Source organism: Oncorhynchus mykiss, chromosome 13 (assembly GCF_057628025.1).
Source record: "Oncorhynchus mykiss isolate SJ-2025 chromosome 13, ASM5762802v1, whole genome shotgun sequence".
Taxonomy (NCBI): domain Eukaryota; kingdom Metazoa; phylum Chordata; class Actinopteri; order Salmoniformes; family Salmonidae; genus Oncorhynchus; species Oncorhynchus mykiss.
Genome location: NC_143034.1, coordinates 58,369,434 through 58,391,527, shown reverse-complemented (window position 1 = coordinate 58,391,527; position 22,094 = coordinate 58,369,434). Strand labels below are relative to the sequence as shown.

Genomic DNA, 22,094 nt, shown 5'->3' with positions numbered 1-22,094 from the left:
CCATTGATGTTAAACCATTCCCTTACATAAGCAGCTCGGTGGAAACTGACATTGTCCCACACCATCACATAGGTGGGAGTGGGATTCTCATTTAGCTCTTGACCCTGCTGCTCTTGAACCTGCTGCTCAAATAAAATATATCTTAGATTGGCAATAAATCTTAGGAGGTGCTGGGTGTTATATGGCCCGAGTGTAACATGGTGATGTAAAACACCATGGTTGCTGATAGCAGCACAGATTGTGACATTGCCACCTCGTTGACCAGGGACTTCAACAATGGCCCGCTGTCCAATCGTGTTTCGGCCTCTCCTTCTCCTCTTTGTTAGATTGAAGCCCGCTTCATCAACAAAGATGAACTCATGGGGTCTGTCCAAGGATTCCAAGTCAAATATTGTCCTGTGTAGAAATACAATATACTGTATGTAGGATTCGTACAGAAGTCGTACAGAGACAGTGCTATACCGTAGAGTACAATTAGGCTTCTGATTCACATACATTGTATGTACTGAAGAGTAATGGCATTCACATGGTATGTGTTAGTACTGGAGACAATCTGGATTACAGTAAATGTTTCTGAATGTACACTTACTTGCACATACTGAGCTCGCAGTTATTTCACCCTTGGTGAGTTGCGCTCAAAAGGTACTCTGTACACTTGTTTCATTCGCATCCTGTTACTATGGAGGACACGGTCAATTGTGGAAATGCTCACACTGTTGATTCCCTGGAAGTGTGTGTTGTCTTGTATCACTCGTTCCTAGATTTTTCTGAGTCTTATTGCATTATCTTGAAGGACCATGCCAACTATAACGGCCTCTTGCTCCCGAATGAATGTAGCTGTCCTTCCACCTGCATGTGGCAGCCTTGCAATTCTACAAAAAGTAGTTCTGCAGTTACAAAACATATTCATGCAGTACAATACATACAGTGATTAACTTTACAAATGTCTATTGAAACAGCTGCATATAGTGTAGTACAGTCAAATTGCAATTACAAAAATACAGTAGTATCCTGTACCTGTTCTCTTCTCTGAATGTCCTTACTATGGTGGACTCAGAAAATCGTCTCAAATTGGGTTGCACTCTAAGTCCTGCTTCCCTCACTGTCAGTTCATGGACAAGAACATGGTCTATAACTATTGATCGAATTTCATTGGATATTTCCACTCTTTGTCTTCCTCTTCCTATTCGTCCTCCTCGTCCTCTTTCTTGCCCTCCTCATCCTCCTCGTCGCCCACCTCACATACGCACTCGTCCTCGTATTCTCACATTTTTTCTTCTATCCATTCTCAGACTTTCTCCTTCCCACCTTCAACAACCTGTTTGCTCTCTAAACTGGCTTATATTGGTTGTGTCGTATAATTTGAAACAGGTTAAATCAATTTTGAGTGGTTGTGTTCAATCAATGACATGTATTCTCTATTTGTATTTGATTGTTGCCACTTGTGTTTACCAGTATGGATGACATGTGCATTAGAGTGCAGAATGTGTTTTGAGAATGAGAATGTGTTTAGAGTTTTGCTGAAAAGTCTAAGTGAGATCTGCAAATGGTGTTTTACCATGTGAAATGGTTTAAGTTATTGACAACAGACTGCATAATTAGCTAAATGAGTCCAGGCAACTGAGAACTTTGTTCAGCCAATGGGTTTTGGTGTTTAGCAATCGAGAAAAACTGTAATATCTTATGCCACCTACTGGTCTCATTCTGGTCTTAAAGTCTTGTGCTACCTGCTGTTAAATCGTAGAGATGTTGGTATAATTCTAAAAAGTAATGGCCTTATACCAACAGCAGAGGGAAGCAGAGTACCGAGAGACAGCGACAATCCGGTAAATGTTTGCTACCGTGAAAAAACAGAGGATAGTTTAGTTCAATCAAACGGTGCATATACAAATTTAACAACATATTTGAAAATGAAAGATTATTTGAGACAAATACTATCTACTTAGTTCTAGTTTAACCTGATATTATTATTTTCTTTGCCACTCGTGTTGACAGATGGTCCCGATTATGCCTATACGTGTGAGTGCCCGATCGCACTAACAGGAGCGCGCACGTGGCTGTCAGCAGAAGGAAATGCAGGCGATTTGTGCTAAATGTCTAACAGCAGCACGACCACACTGATTGTGAAGGACAGTTTGGAAGAAAGGAATACCATTTGGTCGTAAAATGATATACATTTGTAAGATTTAAACTCTCTGCAGTTATGTCAGAGAGTAACCCAAACAGACAGCTAGGTTAACACTCGCCTAACATCATTAGCCAGCAAGCTAACTAACTAGCTAGCTAGCTAGTTTTGGGGGACATTGCGCCTCCTAACCTGCTCAGCCGTTGTCTATTTATTTTCCCTTTGTTGCCTGGACAGTCCAGCTTCTCATTGTCGTGCTTTCATTGAACGGAGGAGCTTAGCGGACCGGAGCTGTGGGGGGCCCGCGGACAAACCCCCTGCCCTGGGCGTCCAGGCGGACGGATCACGTAGACACGCGGGCCGTGGGTAAGTTTACACGAGAGAGTTTATATCGAGGGAAGCGGATGGGCAAGGCCGTGGACCCTATGGTCAGGCAGGGCCCCAACGTCAGGGAGGGGAGTGGACCACTAGAAAACGAAGATGCCTGTTTGGCAACAATATAATTTTCCTGTGGTTGAATTGGGAAGTTGTTGCTTTGAATGAGGCCTCGAGAGGATATGAAAACACAATCGTTCGTTTTTAGGTAGCTATAGTAGCTAGGTAGTTAGCGTGTTGGCTGACGCGAGTTAGCAAACCAACCTGCTTAGATCAGCGAAATATAAATACAATCTTGTCCGTAATCTTGGTAGAAGAAACAAGGGACTGTATCGGTGGATGCTAGCGAAGGTAATTTTGTCTGACTGTTGTGCTTGTTAGTGCATGCACTTGATATTGTTTGTGGCCACACCTGAGTTGATCGTAAGGGCCAGGCAGTCTTTTGAATGAATGTATTCTACAATGTATTTGAATTGTAGACATGTCATTGTCAACATCAAGCTCTGTAGATTGTCCGTGAATTTTCAGTGTTCGATGACACTGGAGAGATATTGGGCAGAAATGGAGAGGTGGGTTTGGGTATAGTAAATAACACAGCTCAAATCATCATATTGAACTAAATTAAGCGAAACCTCAGATAGACATGCATAATTCTACCTATTACTGTATTGTTACTGTATTGTGGAGATGGTGCTTGTTGAAAATACCCCAATGGGCAATAATTCGAAAAATCCAAACCCATGTCCACTAACTAAATATCAAATAGAAGACAAAGAGTAGGAGGTAGGTGTGTAATGAATGGCCAATGTCCTCTTTCAGATATAGGGAACTGTGTTTGTTTAAATTTAGCTGGTTTTCATTGTCTGTTATTAGAATCTTCCCCACTGTTCAAAACTGCAATTCCACCAATATAGTAGCCAGTAAAACTTTGGGCATTAGCCTATCTCGCAAATAATGTCCATGATTTTGAAATATACGGCCAACTTCTTAATTTAACATTGTGGAAGCAAAGACTTTGTTTTTTGTGAAAAATTTGTCTGAAAAGTGTGGGGCAGGGACTGATGGCCTCAGTATTATTTATTATCATCAGTCCAACATAATTTACTCTAATACACTATGGAAATGTGGAGAGGTTGTTTCCATGTGATCATGATTAAGAGTTTTGTTAACTTTGGTTTCTCATGAAACCTTACTGTCTTCTCTTTCCATCTGTCAAGGAGAAAATAAGGAGGAGCTATGGCCGAAATCTCCGCCCTAATCCCCTCACCTCCAGCTATAGGTGACACACATGCTGCCCCCTCCTTCCCCATACCCTCTACTGCCCCCCCTCCTCCCAGCAGCACCACCCCAGAGCCCACTAAGGAGAACCCAATCCCCAAGTCCTCTCTGTACGGTGACAAAGCTTCTCTGACATTAACTGTACCAGGAGAGATGCTTCCTTCTCACCCTCCTTCTCCCAAGTCTCCCAAGAGAGGGGGGAGAGGACCTCCACCGAGTCCCCCCAAACGCGTCTCATCAGCGTTAACTCCAGAGACTCCAGTGCCCCCACCTCTAATACCCCCAGAGAGACCTGCCCCCTTACCTGTAATAGCCCTAGATACTCCTGCCATCCTACCTGTAGATGTAGCATTGTGGCTGAGGGAGGGAGTAAAGGAGACATACATGGGGGCAGGGGCCAGCCCAGTGTTGGCTGTAAAGCAGGAAGTGAGTAACCCAGGGGGCAAGCAGCTGTTAAATGCCCCCTCAGAGGGCCCTACACAGGCCCACAGTGAGCAAGAGGTACAGGGGGTAACACAGCAGACTACCAGCCCCTCCTCCTGTCTTAATCTCACCCCTAATCTCTACCCCAGTGTTCATGTCACTGTGAACACTAATCCTGCTACTGATTATGCTCAGCCTCAGTCTATGGTGGAATCTCTCCCTCCTCCTGCCCCCACTTACACTCCCCCTCCTCCTGCCCCCACTTACACTCCCCCTCCTCCAGACTCCACCCAAGCAGCTGCAGCCCCTGAAGCACAAAATCGTCTGCCACCAGAAGAAAGCCCAAACCCTCCCAAACTGGACACCCCCAGCCTGTCTCCTATACCTGAGACCTCAAGCCAATCTCCCAGAATGGCAGAGCTACCCAACACCCCCTCCAGAGCAGTGCACCCCAGCCCCCCAGTGATCCAGGAACCTGTCTCCCTCTCCCTGCCCTACCCCAGAGCCCCAGCCCCAGACACCCTCAGCTACTTGGAGTCAGCCAGCATGATGTCAGGGACCCTGGAGTCTCTGTCTGGCCTGGGGGAGGATGGAAGCTCTATCGGGTCAGACTCAGAGATCAACGGCCTGGCTGTTAGACGCACTGACAAATATGGCTTCCTCGGCGGGACCCAGTACAGCGAGGGCAGGTGGGCATGGTAAAACAAAAACACACCCTCACTCTATGCACACACCCATGTAAAATACACATCTATTGTGTCTTCACTCTGACTGTAGATGGGCAATTACACTGGTTTGTTTTTTTCTCTCTTAAAGAAAATTCTAATTGTCACATGCGCCGACTACAACAGTTGTAGTAGACCTTACCGTAAAATGCTTACTTACTAGTCCTTAACCAACAGTGCAGAGTAAAAATTAAAAAAGCTAAACATTTGCTAAATAAACTAAAGGAAAAATAGTAACACAATACATAGGTAGAGGTAAAGTGACTATGCATAGATCTAAACATAGGGTAGCAGAATCATAGTGGGATTGGATATGTGTATGTGTACCGTCAATATGCATGTGTGTGTGTTGGAATGTCAGTGTAGTATGGTTGAGTCCAGTGAGTGTACATAGTCTGTGCAAAAACGTATAATTAACCAAAGGGGGTCAATGCAAATACTCCAGGTAGCCATTTGATTAACTGTTAAGCAGTCTTATGGCTTGTGGGTAGAAGCTGTTATGGAGCTTTTTGGTCCCAGACTTGGTGCTCCAGTACCGCTTGCCGTGCGGTAGCAGAACTCTATGACTTGGGGGGCTGGAGTCTTTGACAATCAACCGTCTTTCCTGGCTTGGTCATCTTCTCCGAGTCACCCATCTTGCCCAAGTGATCTCTCCCTCCCCACACTTTTTGTCCAGTCCTTCCTATATCCACTTTAAACTTATCGGTCTGTCCTTCATCTCTCCTTTGTGTGACTCAGATAGATAGTGCTGAGAGCGCTTTTGTGACACAATATGTACTGACTGTGCCTCGCCCAGCCACCCATTTCCCTCTCTTTCTGGAGAACGTATCTTGCCCCTCCCCTCGGACAGTCTCTCTAAGTGCACTTCCTCTTCTGTTTTATTGATTTAGTTTGGTATTGATTAAGCCTGTTCCACTTCAGTGTCGTTATCAAAGGGTGTCTGTGTGAGAGAGAGTAGTGTAGGACAGAAATATTGTAAATTAGCATATAATATGAAGTATAATATAAATCTGTAGATGAGTATTCCTTTTAAAGAATCTCAGGTCGCACAGCTTCCATTTAAAACAACTCTAGCTCCTGTTTGAAATATACTCAATGAACATGACCCTGTGGCTGCATCCATTCTTAGGATATCCGTATTTAGATAAGCAGTTTTTTAAAATCCAGAACAAAAATGTGTTAAGTGGTGGGCATGGCAGGGGTTGTGACAAGGGGCACAGTCAGCCCGTCAGTGGGGCTGAATTTTAGAGGCCCCCAATTTTTTTTATTTTTAAGACAATTTCCTGCATTTCTCCAAATTTCTCCATGGCACCGAGATACATTTTTGCTGTTTTAAATCTACTTTCCTGCAATTCTACATATTCTGCCTTGGAGCTGAGAACATTTTTGTAGTTTTTTAAGGTGAATTACCTGCAATTCTATGCATTTTGCCATTTCTAATGCTGTGTTCTTTTGCTCAAACATAATAACAAAGTTGATACTGTTCAATTAATTGTTTTTGTAATTTTAGCTTTTATTTTGCTGATGTTAGTTCTTAAAGATTCTATTATAAAAAATAGTATATATAATATGAGGTCTATTATCTTTTCTACGTACTTTGTAGAGGAATATTTAGAGAGGGGTAAAGAAAGATTTTGTTTTGGGCGCCAGGCAGGTATTAACCATGCTGAAAGGAAAAGAGTAGGATAGAGTACCAGATCCACACACATCAGCAGAAGAGACTGCCTAGAGTGTAGCCTGTTTTCCAGATAGCCAGTGGAGAGAAGAGATAAGACACCATATAAAACGCATGTCACAGCACAGGGGTAACCCAACCAATAATAATGTCAGAGCAATTTAAAGGCAACTTCATAGAAACAATTGACAAGAAAGAACCCAGTCATCAACATTAGATGATTTGCAATATTCTGCATTACCTCAGAGGGGGGCGGTATGAATGGGTGTGTGGAGTGTGTGTTCATAGACAATACAAAGAAGGCCTTAAAATGCCTAAAAATCTTCTTGGCCAAATGTAAATGGTCCCACACAAAATCAATACAGTTCAAACAACAATAAACAATAACTCTCACGCAAACTCCCTTTAACTAAAATGTCACACCAAATATGACTGGCAGGGGACTAATAGTCCAACGACACTGAACATCTCAAGGAGCATCTAAAAAGAGATTCTGCTGCAGTAAAAAGCACAGGAGTGATAGAGGGAATATGAGAGGGCGGGGGGACTTGCAGTTACACTGTCTGTCTGATACACCTGATGGTTTGTTTTTCAAAGCTTCGCAACAATGTTGTTACTACTCCATGCGAACAATGACAGGAGCGGTCCCAAAAGATTACAGCCACGACCTAGAGCGGTAACACCAGTGATCGACTTAAACACTTACAACTAAGCATGCTGAAAATAAACAATACTTCTGCAGAGTTGCACACACTGTCAAACTTCCACGCCAACTGAGAGCTCTTCACAGAGAGCCGGAAGAGCTATCGTTATTTCCTCCTTCCTGACTGCTGATGCGCTCTTAAAGTGGCAGGGCATGGTGAAGGCTCCGTGCAGGATTTTGCCAAAGCCTGTAGAAACAGAGAGGATGCAGGTTTTGGCAGGTTCAGATTTCTCCTACACTAAACCAGGGAAGTCCCCCTCCAAGAAGAGTTCCTGCAGGTGTTGTTTTTGCCTCCTCTGCAGTATTGTAGCAGGGCTTTAGGTCAACAACATCCTGACATCTTCCCAAGTGTCCTCCAAACAGACTAAGTAGTTCACCGGCCACAACTACTGCACCACACAGTATGGATCTTTCCATCTTGAAGCTAGCTTGGCAGTGGACTGTTTGGAAGCCTTTGATAGATGATAACAGACCCAGACATGAGACTGTGGTGGGAAACTCTCGTCTATGTTTGTCATAGTTTCTGACCTGTCATTGTTTGGCTTTGATTCTGCTGGCCTCCACTCTGGCTAGCAATGTGTGGTGCTGTTGGACTGCATCAAATGCTGGGCAGTCAGGTGAAATGTTGGAACTTTGCAAGACTCAGTCCATCTTACCCCAGAAATCTACTGGACTGTGGATTTCAGTGCAAAGCGAAACTCAGGAAGATGCTGATCCCACCTCGAATGAAGCAATCATCTCCTTCAAGGTGCGGTTTACCCTCTCGGTCAGGTTGGTCTGAGGATGGTAGGCCGTGGTCAGTTGCCAGCTACACCCCAGTAGGTACTGAGCTCTTTGTAGATTCCTGATATGAACTGCGGACCTCGGTCAGAGAGAATTTGGTCTGGAATCTGGTAAAGACACTTCTTCGCAGAATTAGAGCAATGGCGGATGCAGTGGCTTTGCGGAGGGGAAACGACTCCAACCAGTGTGTGTGGTAGTCCACTACCACCAATAAAAATTCCTTCCCAGTTGGGAGGAAAAGGTCCCATGAGGTAAATTCCCAGCACTCCATTGGGATGGTTCACCATGTCTGCTGCAGTTTCCAGGCATGTCTGCCAATGTCTGGTTTGTATTTCTGGCAGACTTCCCACTGTGTATGAACTTCTTGGTATCAACCCGTAAGCCTGGCCAGTAAGCCACCCCCTGTAATCTTCGGTAGGTCTTGTAAACTCCAAGATGGCCACACATGAGGTTGGCATGATAAGCTTGGATCATTTGGTCAGTCAATGTAGAGGGGATGAAGACATGGTAATGGGTGCTATGTGTTCCATCTCCTCTTGGAGTTTTTCGATACACTTTATCCTGAATTATGCTGAACATCTAATTGAAGCGACTCTTCTTCAGACAGACTTGTGGATCGCCATGATGGCGGCATCATTCTGCTGTGCTCTCCACACACTCTGATCATCCAGATGAAAGGAATAATCCAGACACTTAGCACCAGTGTAAGTGCTGCCCAATGGAGCACAAACATTGGCAGTCTCAGTAATCTGATCTGGTTTAAGTCGGTTACGTTGACAGTGGAAGCATTTTTCCATCCTGAAAATATATTTCAATTATATATAAAAAATAATAATTAGGTGCTCTGCCCAAGGATTTCAATGGCAGAAAAATCCCTGGAAAGCAATAAATACACTGTCTTACATGCCCAGTGTGGTTGACATGCATGTGTGTCTTGGTGTTTATGTTGTTAACTCTTTCTCCATGTGTTACAGTGATAAGGACATCAGAGTTGATGTAGCACGGCAGAGAGAGCTGAAATGGCTGGACATGTTCAACAATTGGGACAAATGGGTCTCAAGACGCTTCCAAAAGGTACGTAGCTACATCTGGCTATGTATGGTATGAGATTGTTTATCTATTACATACATTGTATGTGAGTATAACATAAGTGTATGTGTGTGTTCCAGGTAAAGTTGCGCTGTAGGAAGGGGATCCCCTCTTCTCTCAGGGCTAAAGCCTGGCAGCTGCTCTCCAACAGCAAGGAACTCCTGGACTCCAACCCGGGCAAGTTTGAGGTACTGCCACTAACCCACACCCTTTCTGTCTTCATACTCACACTTCCACTATGCAAAACATGTCTATTGTGAAGCAGACACTCAAAAAAGACTAACTCTGCCTATGTACTCTTCACCCATTCAAATCCGAGGCCATCATTCCTACAGCCTCTATTTAGGGTCATTGTAGTCAAAATGTCACTGTAATCAAAATAACATATTTGAGTACAGAAGTTCTTCAGTGACCTCTAGGTAGACAGACTAACTGGAACAGAAGTTAATGTGATGGGGAGGAGTTGTGGCTCGTTCGACCAGTTAGATCTCCAGGGGTGTTTATTAAGGGGCGCAGAGACCTCCCCAGCTCTAAGCCTCTTATCCTGGGTAGTAATCCAGCCTGACTGGGTCTACCTTCACAGACGTGGAGGTCTGGACAGATCATATCAGATAAACCCTTTTCCTTCCCTTTCTCTGCTTTCACTCTGACACAGACATGCTCTGCTAAGGCCTAGTTATACTCAGTCCTGTTCCATATTATGCTGCTCCAACTAGATATGTTGCTTTAAAGTTGCTCAATTAGATATGATCTGAACATTTATTTCTCTCTTAATCTCTGTAGGAGTTGGAGAGGGAGCAGGGAGACCCTAAATGGTTGGACATTATAGAGAAGGACCTGCATAGACAGTTCCCCTTCCATGAGATGTTTGCTGCTCGCGGTGGACACGGGTAAATGACCATGCTTTACTGACGTATAATAGGATTTGTTCAGTCCATGTAGAGCATGCTGACATGTACAATAAAAATGTACTTTGAGTGCATGTGTGCTAACTGTCTGTTCTCTTCTGGTGTGGTCTCCAGGCAGCAGGATCTGTACCGGGTACTGAAAGCCTACACAGTGTACAGACCTGAAGAGGGATACTGCCAGGCCCAGGCCCCGGTGGCTGCTGTCCTGCTCATGCACATGCCTGCGGAGGTGAGGGGCTGCTGAGGGACACAGAGAGGGAGGAGGACTGTGGAGGAAACTGGGAATGGGAACAATGTTCTAGAATGATGAAGTAATGGGATGGGGCTAGGTGTTCATAATGTGGTATAATGTGTATATTCCCAACTTGCAGCATGCCTTCTGGTGTCTGGTGCAGATCTGTGAGACGTACCTGCCTGGATATTATAGTGCTGGATTGGTGAGTAAATGAACGAACACACACACTGTATCTTCTTCCTCGGTGTACACTGAGCCGACTCATCATTCTTTTAGGAAGCAATCCAGTTGGATGGAGAGATCTTCTTCTCTCTGCTACGTCGTGTCTGTCCCATGGCCTACCGTCACCTGAAGAAGTTTAAGATAGACCCCATTCTCTACATGACCGAGTGGTTCATGTGTGTCTTTTCACGCACCCTGCCGTGGTCCTGTGTGCTACGTGTGTGGGACATGTTCTTCTGTGAGGGTAAGACACACACACACACACACACAGTGCACATGATGCTGTGGCTAACTATTAGCTAACTGTGCTGTTTTCTAGGAGTGAAGATAGTGTTCCGTGTGGGCCTTGTGCTGCTCAAGCAGATGCTTGGCTCGGTGGATAAACTGCGGGAGGTCCAGGGCATGTACGAAACCATGGAGCGCCTCCGGAACATCCCACCTGAGTCTGTCAGAGAGGACCTATTGGTGCAGGAGGTGAGACTGTAAACAGTGTTTACAGACATACATGTGTTCTCTAAACATACTCCTACTCTGACTCATTGACACGAGTCAAATGAGTCAACTGACGTTTCACTGTCTGTGTGTCTAAATCTGGTTTGATGACTTCCTCTGTATGTCTCTGTCTGTGTGTAGGTGGTGTCCCTAGCGGTGACCGAGGCTCTGATCGAGAGGGAGTGTAGTATTCAGGTAAGGAAGTGGAGGGAGTCCAGGGGCGAACTGACCCACCAGCCTGTCCGAAGGCTCCACGGGACACGGGACATCCACGAGCACAAGCGTCGGGCCTCCGCCATCAGCTCCGGGGGTAGCTTCTCCTTCCTGGGGTCCATCCCCCCTCCAGGGCCCCTCAGGGCCTCCTCCAGCCTGCTCTCCCTCCCCGGCTTCCGCAAGTCCAAAACCCCCTTCCGTTCTCAGAAGATGGGCTCCTTCTCTGGGGCCTCTGGGATGGAGGCCATGCAGCGACAGAACCCCTCAGCGGCAGCTTCAAGCCCACCCAGAGGCCCCGCCCACAAACCACCCATGTCTAGTGGTTCTGTAGCTAGGGCGCCTGCCTCTCAGAGTCCTTTGGTTGGGTCTGGTCCAGGCCCCTCTTCTGGCCCAGCCCAGACCTCAGCACAGAGCCAGCCTGGTGCATCAGCCCCAGTACACCATACACCACCCAACACCCTCTCCCCCAAAGTTACTTCTGAGCAGATCACACCCACCATCCCATCACCCACCGCTAACAACACACCTCTGCCCCCGTTCCCAGACGGAGGGAGAGGTGGAGGAGGAGGAGCAGCAGCTACAGGAGGAGAGGATGACAGGAAGAAGAAGAGGAGCAAGGAAGACAAGAAGAAAGAGAAGGAGGAGGAGAAGAGGAAAGAGAAGGAGAAGAAAAAGGACAAAGCAGACAAGGAGAGCCAGAAGAAGGAGAAGGAGCGGGCAGAGAAAGAGAAGAAAAAGGAGAAAGGGGGGAAGAAAAAGGACAGAGGGGGAGGAGAGGCAGAGGAGAAGAATGGAGCCACAGCACCAAGAGATTCAGCCTAGTTTCTCCTGTTATTCCTTCAGAAAGAAAACAGAGAAGGAAAAAAAGAGGACATGGAAACAAAAGACCCCCAGAAGTAGAACGAGAGAGAGAAAAGGAGAAGGCCTCCTGGATAGTGCATCTTGAGGACTACATATAGTCAGGAGACATCTGGATCATGGTTTTATTAGCACCCCAGGGGTCATGCCCCCTCATATAACCCCCTCATGCTTTCTTCATCAATGAGTTTGAATAATTAAGATGGGACACGTTTCCTTTTGCAACTGGAGAATTGTCTGTGTGGTTCACAATGGATCTCCCAACATCACACAACCGTTTTCTCATTTAGTTTATTATTTTATTTAGTTTTTATCAGACTAAAGCTGACAGACAAGCCGTTGGACATACAGTAGGTGGGAGTTATAGAACATCCTAAATCCATGTAGGACCCTTGAGTCGTTCCCCATAATGCGTTGTCATGTCCAGTTTGTGGTCAGATGTCCAACCGGAATGCCTGCAGATAAATTTAAACAATTGAAAAATATCTCAAACCCAGGCACTGAAGACCGTGATTGCTGGTAGTACTATGGTATTTGGATGTCTGGGAGGACCTATTTATTGTAGTGTTAAGTGTTGTGTGAGTGTGTGCCTTAGTAGCGTAGTGAGCTGAGTTACTGTTCAATATTGCCACCCAGTTTCTCTGCTCTTTCTCTCATGTCTTTGTCTTCTTTTTTGAGTTGCTTGTTTTCTCCCCCCTTTCTCTCATCTCTTGATCTCTAGTCCTCTGACCAGTGACTAAAGGTAAATGGAGAGATAACAGGTAAATGGAAAGATGTACACTGCGATAGGGAGGGTTTGTAAGGAGAGGGAGAAATGAACATGACATTCTGAGCCTTGACAGACAGATATGCATGGATCAGGATGGCACCTCCCTAACAACACAGAGTGATTTAATTTTAGAATGTAATTTTTTTTTGTCTTTTCAAGTTTCTCTTGAGTATGTTTATAGTGGGAGATTATAATAGATACTGGTAGTTCAGTGAGGGAGGGTCCTTCTGCATTCAATGACAACTCTGAATCTGCCCGCCAGACCAAATGTCCATCTATTATTTTTCTGCTTATGATAAATTAAATAATATATATTTTATTTAGCCAAATAGTAATAAGGGTGAGGCTTTTATTAAATTAACCCATTGGAATGTGATCTATTTAGAGTGATTTGAGAAACTTAAGTTGGCCACTCCTGTTTGGTAGGTAGGTAGATTGTTGAATCTCATCTGGATAGTTAATACAGAATGATAGAGGCCTCTAGTGGCCAAAGGGCTGTTTTAGCATGAGCAGGGCCATGAGGGCTTCCACCATTTGAATGTAGTCAACATGGTGGGACTTCCAACTTCATTGACCGATCCCTACTGGTGACCCTGTTGGAGTTGTGCAACCAGGACATCGGGAGGGATCAGCCAATAGGGAAGAAGAAAATTGACTACTTTGAAATGGAGATTGCCTCAATGAAGCTGTCACAGATGCTATAATGGCACAGATACAATGATGAGGCCTATTTCCATCTCAATGGGATAGTTTCACCTCTTACACCTGCGCCTTTAGGACCCATAGGAAGCCACTTGGTGCTGGGTGGGTCAGGCTTGCCAATGTAGCATTAACCTCTGAACTCTGACCTTCAGGCTATGATGTATTTATGTACAAAGTTGGTTAATTTAATCATATTATATATGTATTCTTTATTTTGGATTTGACTGCTATTTTTCTATGCGAGTAAAGGACACCTGGTTAACTGGAAGGACGGCTGGCGATGTGAAGCCCAGTTTGAGGATAATGTTAAGTATTGTTTTTTTTTAGATACTGGTATGGCTGTTTTGATTTCATTATTGCACACTTGTCCTCATCTTCTAAGATAACAAATCCTGTTTATGTCATTTCAAATTTCAAGTTTACTGTGGTAGCTATGGATAATGTTAGGTCCACAATTCTCCATTTACCTTATTACAGTATTAAACCTGACAGTGATTGAAGAACAGGGGAATGACCATCAACCGATGAACTAAGATTCACATGAGTATTTTAGATATGACATCATTTGAGTGAGCCGAAGGTCATAAAGTACTGTATGAGATACTGGGAGGCATTTAGTCAACTCTGACAAGGGTTGTAAATTGAAGATCTGAAGTTGTCTGTCTTTGTCACGCCAGTATGTTGTAACCAACCACCATGATGTTTTAATAACTCCCTAACCCACTCACACACAGTGTTATGTAACGTATGTATACTGTACATTAGATGGATAGTGCCGGTTAGTTACTGTAACACCATTCCTTGGTGGAAACCGTTGATTCTCTTAACACTCATTCTCTGTACTGTTTTTGTAGGAGAGGAGGGTCTTTAGTGTAATCGTAGCCAAAATGTCCTTTTTGTTCACTATTTGTCTTTTTTCCCCAACTCATGTTATTTTTTAAGCTCATGCTTTTCCCCTTCTTCCCCCACATTTTGCTTTCAGTCTTCTCAGAATCACTTGGATCAGAGTAGAGTCGGCGAAGATGACTTGAACATGTTTATGCAAACCTTACTGTTCACAAAGAATGTTGTCAAACAGCAGCACTGACGGCCAGCAATGCCACTGCTGAGATCAGTAGTTTTCATGGCAATAAATAGAAGTTGGAGAACTCTGAGAATGTTGGAGAACCCTGAGAATGCTAATGCTAACCAATCAGGATAGAGCAATATTTCTCCAAGCAGTCCCTGGCTTCATCCAATTGGGTAGGCTCCTTAAGGTCCTCAATTCTATGTTGAGTCATCAAGAGGTCGTGACAGTCATCCTGTCATTGCTCTCAAACTGATCTTGATCTGGAATCAGTCCTCATGCCTGAAATAGCCAGGATGAGTCAACAGAGACACTTGGGTCCTGAGTGCATTTCTGCATTGGTCCTGAAATCCTTGAGCTTGATTGCTTTTAATCGGGAGCGTCCCACTGATTAGATTTTTTTTTAAAGGTTGTTGCTGTTATGTTTTTCTATTTTGTCATGGTTTCTCCCCAACTGTATGTATTTTGTTGTTTTAAGTTTACATGGAACTGTTATTGGTGAAAAATAAAATCCTAGATATTGAAATGCATTCCTTAACTGCAGAAAATCTACACATGATGTATTTAATTAATAATGATAATGACAGTTGTGATGAATAATAAACCATAATATATTAAAGATCCTGCTCTGCCTTGCATTCTTGTTTCATATTGATATAGCCCACATTCTCCCAATGTGCATGAACATTTTATTCCATTCTGGAAAAACTTCATATTTCAGACAGTCTGTGGTCCAGCAGGGGGCAGTAAAGATGTATGATTGCTGTCTTTACAAATGGGCCTAGTCTGCGGATAAGATTTTGGTGGTGTCTCAGACAATTTGTATTTCTTCCCCCAATGCACACAGCACAGGAAATACACCCACACCAGCCCTGTTGTTTCTCAATCCCACTCTATCAGAACCACTCATGAACAGAGACACTAGTGTACAAAAGATAAGAGCTTTTATTCACAGTTAGTCCCTTTTATTCGTTACAGAGGAGTTTCTGGCAGACTAAAGCTAGTCCAGGTGCAGAAAACAAAGGAGCTTATAGAAAACAAAGAGGTAGAACTAAAGGAGGAAAGGGAGGAGGGAAAGGAGGTGAAGACGAGTGTTTTCTTTGGGTCCTTTCTCTTCTCTCTAGCAGCCTTTCACTTCTTGAGAAAAACGTAGCCGTCACTTTAAGGAGACCATGTTTTTCTCTAGCCTCATTCCTTCTTAGAATATCTCCTATTTTCCCATCTTGTCTACAGGAGATAACATCTACAATATTTATAGATCGATATCCCTCTGTTTGGTTTATTTGCCCACCTGAGGGTTAAATTAAGGGGGAGTGAAAGGACTTCCAGGTCTAACCTCAGCTGTTGCAGCCGAGGCAAAGACTGGTGCTCCTTTTCACCTTGGGGTTTACACATCCATACCACAGCAGTGGAATACGACTTGCTGTGTGCATTTCTTCTAACAGAGAGACTGGGGAAACAACCAATGATAGGAGTAAGAGATGAAAAGGAGGAAGAGGGTTAAGGGAAGGGAAAGCGGTTGAGAAAGAGATGGAGATGTTAAAAGATCATTTTTATTGAAAATAATCCCATATCCCCACGAACAAACATAGACAACCCATGAGCACCCGCTCTCACACAAATGTCTTGAGTGGAGACAAGTCTTTTAGAGAATTTGTGTGAGTGAGAGACAGAGCACATGAGTACACATAAAGAGAATGAAGGTATGAGAAAATAGAAGGAAGAAGAGAGGAGCAGGAAGGTAGAATGACAAGGGAGGCTGTTTTCTTTTCTTCTGTCTGTTTCATTACTCCTCCTTCTCCTCTCCGTGTGTGATGACGTAGCAGATTTGCTTGTAGTCTACGTTGCCGGCCACATCTGGGGGGAAGGCAGCCCACAGGTTCTTCATCTGAGGGGAGGAGAAGGAGGGTCAGCCACTCGCCAAGTCAAGGGACAACGAGAGATCATGATGATATTCAAACTGAATGATTAGAAATGTATTCACCTCCTCTGCAGAGAACCTGTCGCACTGAGTGGTCAGGAGCTCCTGAAGGCTAGAGAGAGAGGGAGACAAAGTCAGAAACATTCATGAAGCTGTGGATTCTGTTATGGAGTGCACTCATTACTACAACTGTAAAATAAGGAAGGAAATATTCTCACAAGTCCTTCTTGATGAAACCGGTAGCATCGGGGTCCAAGACCTTGAAAGCACTAACGATGACATCCTCGGGATCAGCCCCTGAGACACACAGAGCGTCAGTCAGGCATGTTACACTGGCAGCAAGACACATGCAATGTCCTCAGATATGGAAGTGTACTTAGAAAGCCACTAACACTTTGAAGCGATTATAACCTGGTTATAACAAGTTAGACAGTGAGCCTAACAGAGTCAAATTAAGAAATTAGGAGATGTGCAACAGAAATAAAGCAAGCAAGTACAGTGAGTTATAGACCCACCCTTGAGCTTCTCTCCGAACATGGTGAGGAAGACGGTGAAGTTGATGGGGCCGCTGGCCTCCTTGACCATGGCTTCCAGCTCCTCATTCTTCACATTCAACTGGCCTACAGAGCAGGGAGGGAGTGTAGGTTAGCTAGAACCATTATCTATCTATCTCTCTCTCTCTCTCTCTCTCTCTCTCTCTCTCTCTCTCTCTCTTACACACACACAACCACACACACACACACACACACACACACACACACACACACACACACACACACACACACACACACACATATACAGTACATTGTGGACATACTAAGGCACACTTTTAATAGAGACAAGTCAGTCACATATGTCCTCAGAATCTTAAAAGGTCTTAAATGTAACCCTTGCTCACCCATTGAGGCCAGCACGTCCCTCAAGTCATCCTTGCTGATGATACCGTCTCTGTTCTGGTCAATGATTGTGAAAGCCTGAGAAGGTGGGAAGGAGGGAGGGAAGAAGTGAGGAAGACAGATAATGTCTGGCATGACATGAACACCAGTCACCAGAGTCTGCCAAGTTGTCATCCCCAGTGGGACATGGAGGAGAGTGGGTTCAGTCCTGTGCGTAGGCAGGATGTGGGGGGGGGGGTTCCAGTCCTGTGCGTAGTGGAACATGGAGGAGGGGGGGTTCAGTCCTGTGCGTAGTAGGACGTGGAGAAGGGGGGGTTCAGTCCTGTGTGTAGTGGGACATGGAGGAGGGGGGGTTCAGTCCTGTGCGTAGTGGGAAGTGGGTAGCATGTGCACTCCATACAACTTAGAGACACCTCTGTCAACTATGGTCATTTAAGTGTCAGGTGCTGCCTATTTATGGCACAATGCTATGTAACCCTTGTTAGGGTTACAAAAAAAAAGAAGAACAGAAGAAATTTAAATTCTTACACGTTAATTTAGGGAGAGCTCATTAAGTTACACCTGTTAAATCCTTCTTCCACTGTCCCAGCCTGTCTCTGGACCTCATCTCTTACGTCTATGAAACCCAAGAGGACCCCCATGGTTGATCTTGAACTTAAAAAAGCAGCTGGTAATCCATCTTCCTGACTCACACACATGCACACACACTCCCCCCATCCTTACAAAGTGTTAAGACGGTCCCAATGATGATGTCAGACATTCCCCAAGTGATACTTAAGATGTCTGTATCACTTACAGCAGCAAGAATTCCCTCCGTCAAGTCTGTGCCCATATCCCTTGACAACACTTTTGAAAACACATACTATCATATACAATCTCCCACCTACTGCCAGATCCCTATTTCCTGACCTTATCCATCCTTCCATACATACAGTATCCTTCCCGACACTCCTTTCACTTTCTACCCTCCGTCTTTCATCTACATACCATTCACCTCTCCGACCTTCCTCTCCTCATAAACAGGTACACTAACCTACCTTTCAAACTCTAGACCTTATCAGAAGCTCAAGAAGGTGCCCCCACACCTCTTCTGTTCTCCTCTGTCCCCACCTGTTCTCACCCTGTCCACCCCCAATCCCCCCCAGTCACCCCCCATTCATCCCTGCCCCCCTCACTGCCCTTCCCCTCTCCTCTGTGTGCAGAGTGCCAGCCAGGGCCCAGTTGTCCTGCCATACTTAAACATGCAGCCCTCAGCAGCAGAGGACTTAAGATGAGAGGTTGAGTGACAGCTGAAGGCTCAGACGAGAGGGAGGCCTGGAGAGCTTCAAAAGGTTACAGAAACTTCAGAGCTTCTCCTCATGACATTCTTTTGCTTTTTTAAGTTGGGAGGGGGGGGGGGGGGCAGACAAAATAGCAACTGCACTGAGAATTTACCAATCAGAGGCCAGCCACCTAAATCTAATTTGGGGTTCGCTCCTTTAATGAAACAAGGAAAAACAGTACATCATGATTGACTCATGATTATAACAGTATCAATTTAGCCGCTGTGCCTGTCTGTTTCAGTGTTAGCAACTATTTCAGCCACTCTACAGCAGAATTAGGTTACAATGAAACTGACTGGTGGCCAGACTAGAGTCACTCACTCTCAGCCCAGATAGGGAGTTGAAAGGAAATCTATCCCATTGACATTTTAAGGTGTAAAAGTGATGAGGTGTTGCATAGTGTGTTAAGAAATCCTCACCTCCTTGTACTCCTGGATCTGGCTCTGCTCAAACATGGAGAACACGTTGGAGGAACCGCCCTCTGCTGCTGCTCCCCTCCTCTTGGCCTTCTTGGGTGCCTGAAGGACAAACACATCAACTGCTTAACAATGGGACCTTCTAGGTCTGTTCATCCTTCAGCTGTAGCCCTCAGGAGGCCAATTAGTGACCTTTGACTTCAGTGTCAAGCTGTTCCTGGTCAGCGACAGGTGAAAGGATGTCCTTGTGTGTAGGTCCAGTACACTGTTCCGTCTGCCATCTAGCATCTGCTATCTCGCTTCGACTATCAGTGTGATGTGGGGTGAATATGTGTGGTCCACCATTAAATCCTGCCACTATGTCTTAAATGTAGTTTAACATCCCTTACTACCTAGCTCTTGAAATGTTCTCAGAAAAGTTCAGGAACATTCTTTCTCTGGCTCAGGACAGAGGAGGATGTTTTTGAATGTGGATGTAATAAAACATTAATTTTCCTCAGGTAGCTAACCTTTTACAGCATGTTTTATATAAATGTTGTTAAGAAAGTGTTAACAAAATGTTTAGATCCTGTGAATGATATTGTATATCCAGGAACAGCTTTACACAAAATGTCTAAAAATGTCACCACCCAAAAAAGTATGGTTGAGTTTTAAAAAGTTGTTCCATAATTTATTTTTCAATATAGCAAAAAAGCTTAAAATAGAAAAAGAGAAAATATGGAAATGCTGTGTTATTCCTGGAGGTTCCCATCGACAGCACACAGAGTAGTGGACAGGTAAGCAGTCAGAAAGTGAGGACCGGTGTTACTCACCATCTCGAGACGGTGTGTATGGAGGTTTGGATGGTCAACAAGAGAAGAGACTGATGTGAAGCCGCATTAAACCCCTATCCTCGGGGGCTTATATACCTCTGTAGACCGCGCTAACTTTAGCCACAGCCTCAAGTTTGGATTTGTAGAGGCAGAGAGAGGGAGAGAGGGAGGGATGAGTTTGAAGCAAAAGTTAAGCGACAGGCAGAATGAGGGACAAGCTATCACCTTACAGGAGATCAGAAATAGACCCAGGAGTCTTGGAATGAAGGGAACCCGATACAACAGGGACCAGGCCATACGTTTAGTGTCCCACGTGGACTAATATGGACATTCAGGACGTAAAAGGCTTGATGGACTGCTGGCTGGCTGGACACATCTTGGTACCGTCCCACCCCTCCATAGTCTCCATCACCATCACCCTTCAGTGTGGCACATCAACCTATTATTGACTTTAGTTTTTACATTACAATATTAAAGGCTTAAATAAACACATTTTGTGCTCTCAGCGACTTGAAATGTAAATGTTTATGCATGTGCGTGCATGGGTAGATATATTTATCTGTCTACACTTTCTATGTTCATATGTCCAGCGATTTCCACAGGCAATTGAAACGGCCTTCTCACATTTTGCATGGCACTGCACTGTCCAGCATGCATGTGTAATATCATTACATAAAATACTGTCAATGCATCAATATTTTGAATATTTTGGGAACACTCTGGTACAGTGTTTGTGTATATTGGACCATGTTAATTGGTGTCGGTAGTGAGGTCTCCCATAATCCCTTTAGAGTCTAAGGGCCCGAGCCTGGGTTTCTATTAGGCTAACATATGGAGTTGTAAGATGGTTATACCAAGGACCATTCGGCTATTTAATTTTGAATTTAAGGACCTCTGTAGTGGTATATATATCTGAGTTAATAGCAAAAGGCCAAATTCAATGTTTCATTAAATAACAATAATAAAACAAATAATATTAATATATACAGTGCCTTGCGAAAGTATTCGGCCTCCTTGAACTTTGCGACCTTTTGCCACATTTCAGGCTTCAAACATAAAGATATAAAACTGTATTTTTTTGTGAAGAATCAACAACAAGTGGGACACAATCATGAAGTGGAACGACATTTATTGGATATTTCAAACTTTTTTAACAAATCAAAAACTGAAAAATTGGGCGTGCAAAATTATTCAGCCCCTTTAAGTTAATACTTTGTAGCGCCACCTTTTGCTGCGATTACAGCTGTAAGTCGCTTGGGGTATGTCTCTATCAGTTTTGCACATCGAGAGACTGACATTTTTTCCCATTCCTCCTTGCAAAACAGCTCGAGCTCAGTGAGGTTGGATGGAGAGCATTTGTGAACAGCAGTTTTCAGTTCTTTCCACAGATTCTCGATTGGATTCAGGTCTGGACTTTGACTTGGCCATTCTAACACCTGGATATGTTTATTTTTGAACCATTCCATTGTAGATTTTGCTTTATGTTTTGGATCATTGTCTTGTTGGAAGACAAATCTCTGTCCCAGTCTCAGGTCTTTTGCAGACTCCATCAGGTTTTCTTCCAGAATGGTCCTGTATTTGGCTCCATCCATCTTCCCATCAATTTTAACCATGTTCCCTGTCCCTGCTGAAGAAAAGCAGGCCCAAACCATGATGCTGCCACCACCATGTTTGACAGTGGGGATGGTGTGTTCAGGGTGATGAGCTGTGTTGCTTTTACGCCAAACATAACGTTTTGCATTGTTGCCAAAAAGTTCAATTTTGGTTTCATCTGACCAGAGCACCTTCTTCCACATGTTTGGTGTGTCTCCCAGGTGGCTTGTGGCAAACTTTAAACAACACTTTTTATGGATATCTTTAAGAAATGGCTTTCTTCTTGCCACTCTTCCATAAAGGCCAGATTTGTGCAATATACGACTGATTGTTGTCCTATGGACAGAGTCTCCCACCTCAGCTGTAGATCTCTGCAGTTCATCCAGAGTGATCATGGGCCTCTTGGCTGCATCTCTGATCAGTCTTCTCCTTGTATGAGCTGAAAGTTTAGAGGGATGGCCAGGTCTTGGTAGATTTGCAGTGGTCTGATACT

General features: G+C 44.4%; 2 protein-coding genes across 3 annotated transcripts; one reads left to right on the top strand and one right to left on the bottom strand.

Moving 5' to 3' along the window:
* The first annotated feature begins 1,799 nt into the window (after positions 1 to 1,799).
* Positions 1,800 to 15,260, top strand: LOC110486679 (uncharacterized). Of its 2 annotated transcripts, none has more exons than XM_021558449.3 (10): positions 1,800 to 2,491; positions 3,718 to 4,890; positions 9,062 to 9,161; positions 9,257 to 9,364; positions 9,960 to 10,066; positions 10,199 to 10,313; positions 10,456 to 10,521; positions 10,596 to 10,785; positions 10,861 to 11,015; positions 11,175 to 15,260. In XM_021558449.3, exons 2-10 carry the CDS (start codon positions 3,737 to 3,739, stop codon positions 12,066 to 12,068), a joined length of 2,889 nt encoding a protein of 962 aa, XP_021414124.1. In that variant the 5' UTR covers positions 1,800 to 2,491; positions 3,718 to 3,736; the 3' UTR covers positions 12,069 to 15,260. The 2 variants fall into 2 exon arrangements, with proteins under 2 accessions (XP_021414124.1, XP_021414123.1); XM_021558448.3 differs by having other exon boundaries at positions 3,718 to 4,899.
* A 920-nt stretch (positions 15,261 to 16,180) lies between these two features.
* Positions 16,181 to 20,073, bottom strand: LOC100136718 (fast myosin light chain 2). The gene is given in 7 exon segments (NM_001124679.1): positions 16,181 to 16,529; positions 16,626 to 16,674; positions 16,781 to 16,859; positions 17,078 to 17,182; positions 17,461 to 17,536; positions 19,200 to 19,298; positions 20,009 to 20,073. Coding segments are annotated over 7 exon segments (513 nt in total). The 5' UTR covers positions 20,012 to 20,073; the 3' UTR covers positions 16,181 to 16,427.
* Between the last annotated feature and the right edge of the window lie 2,021 nt (positions 20,074 to 22,094).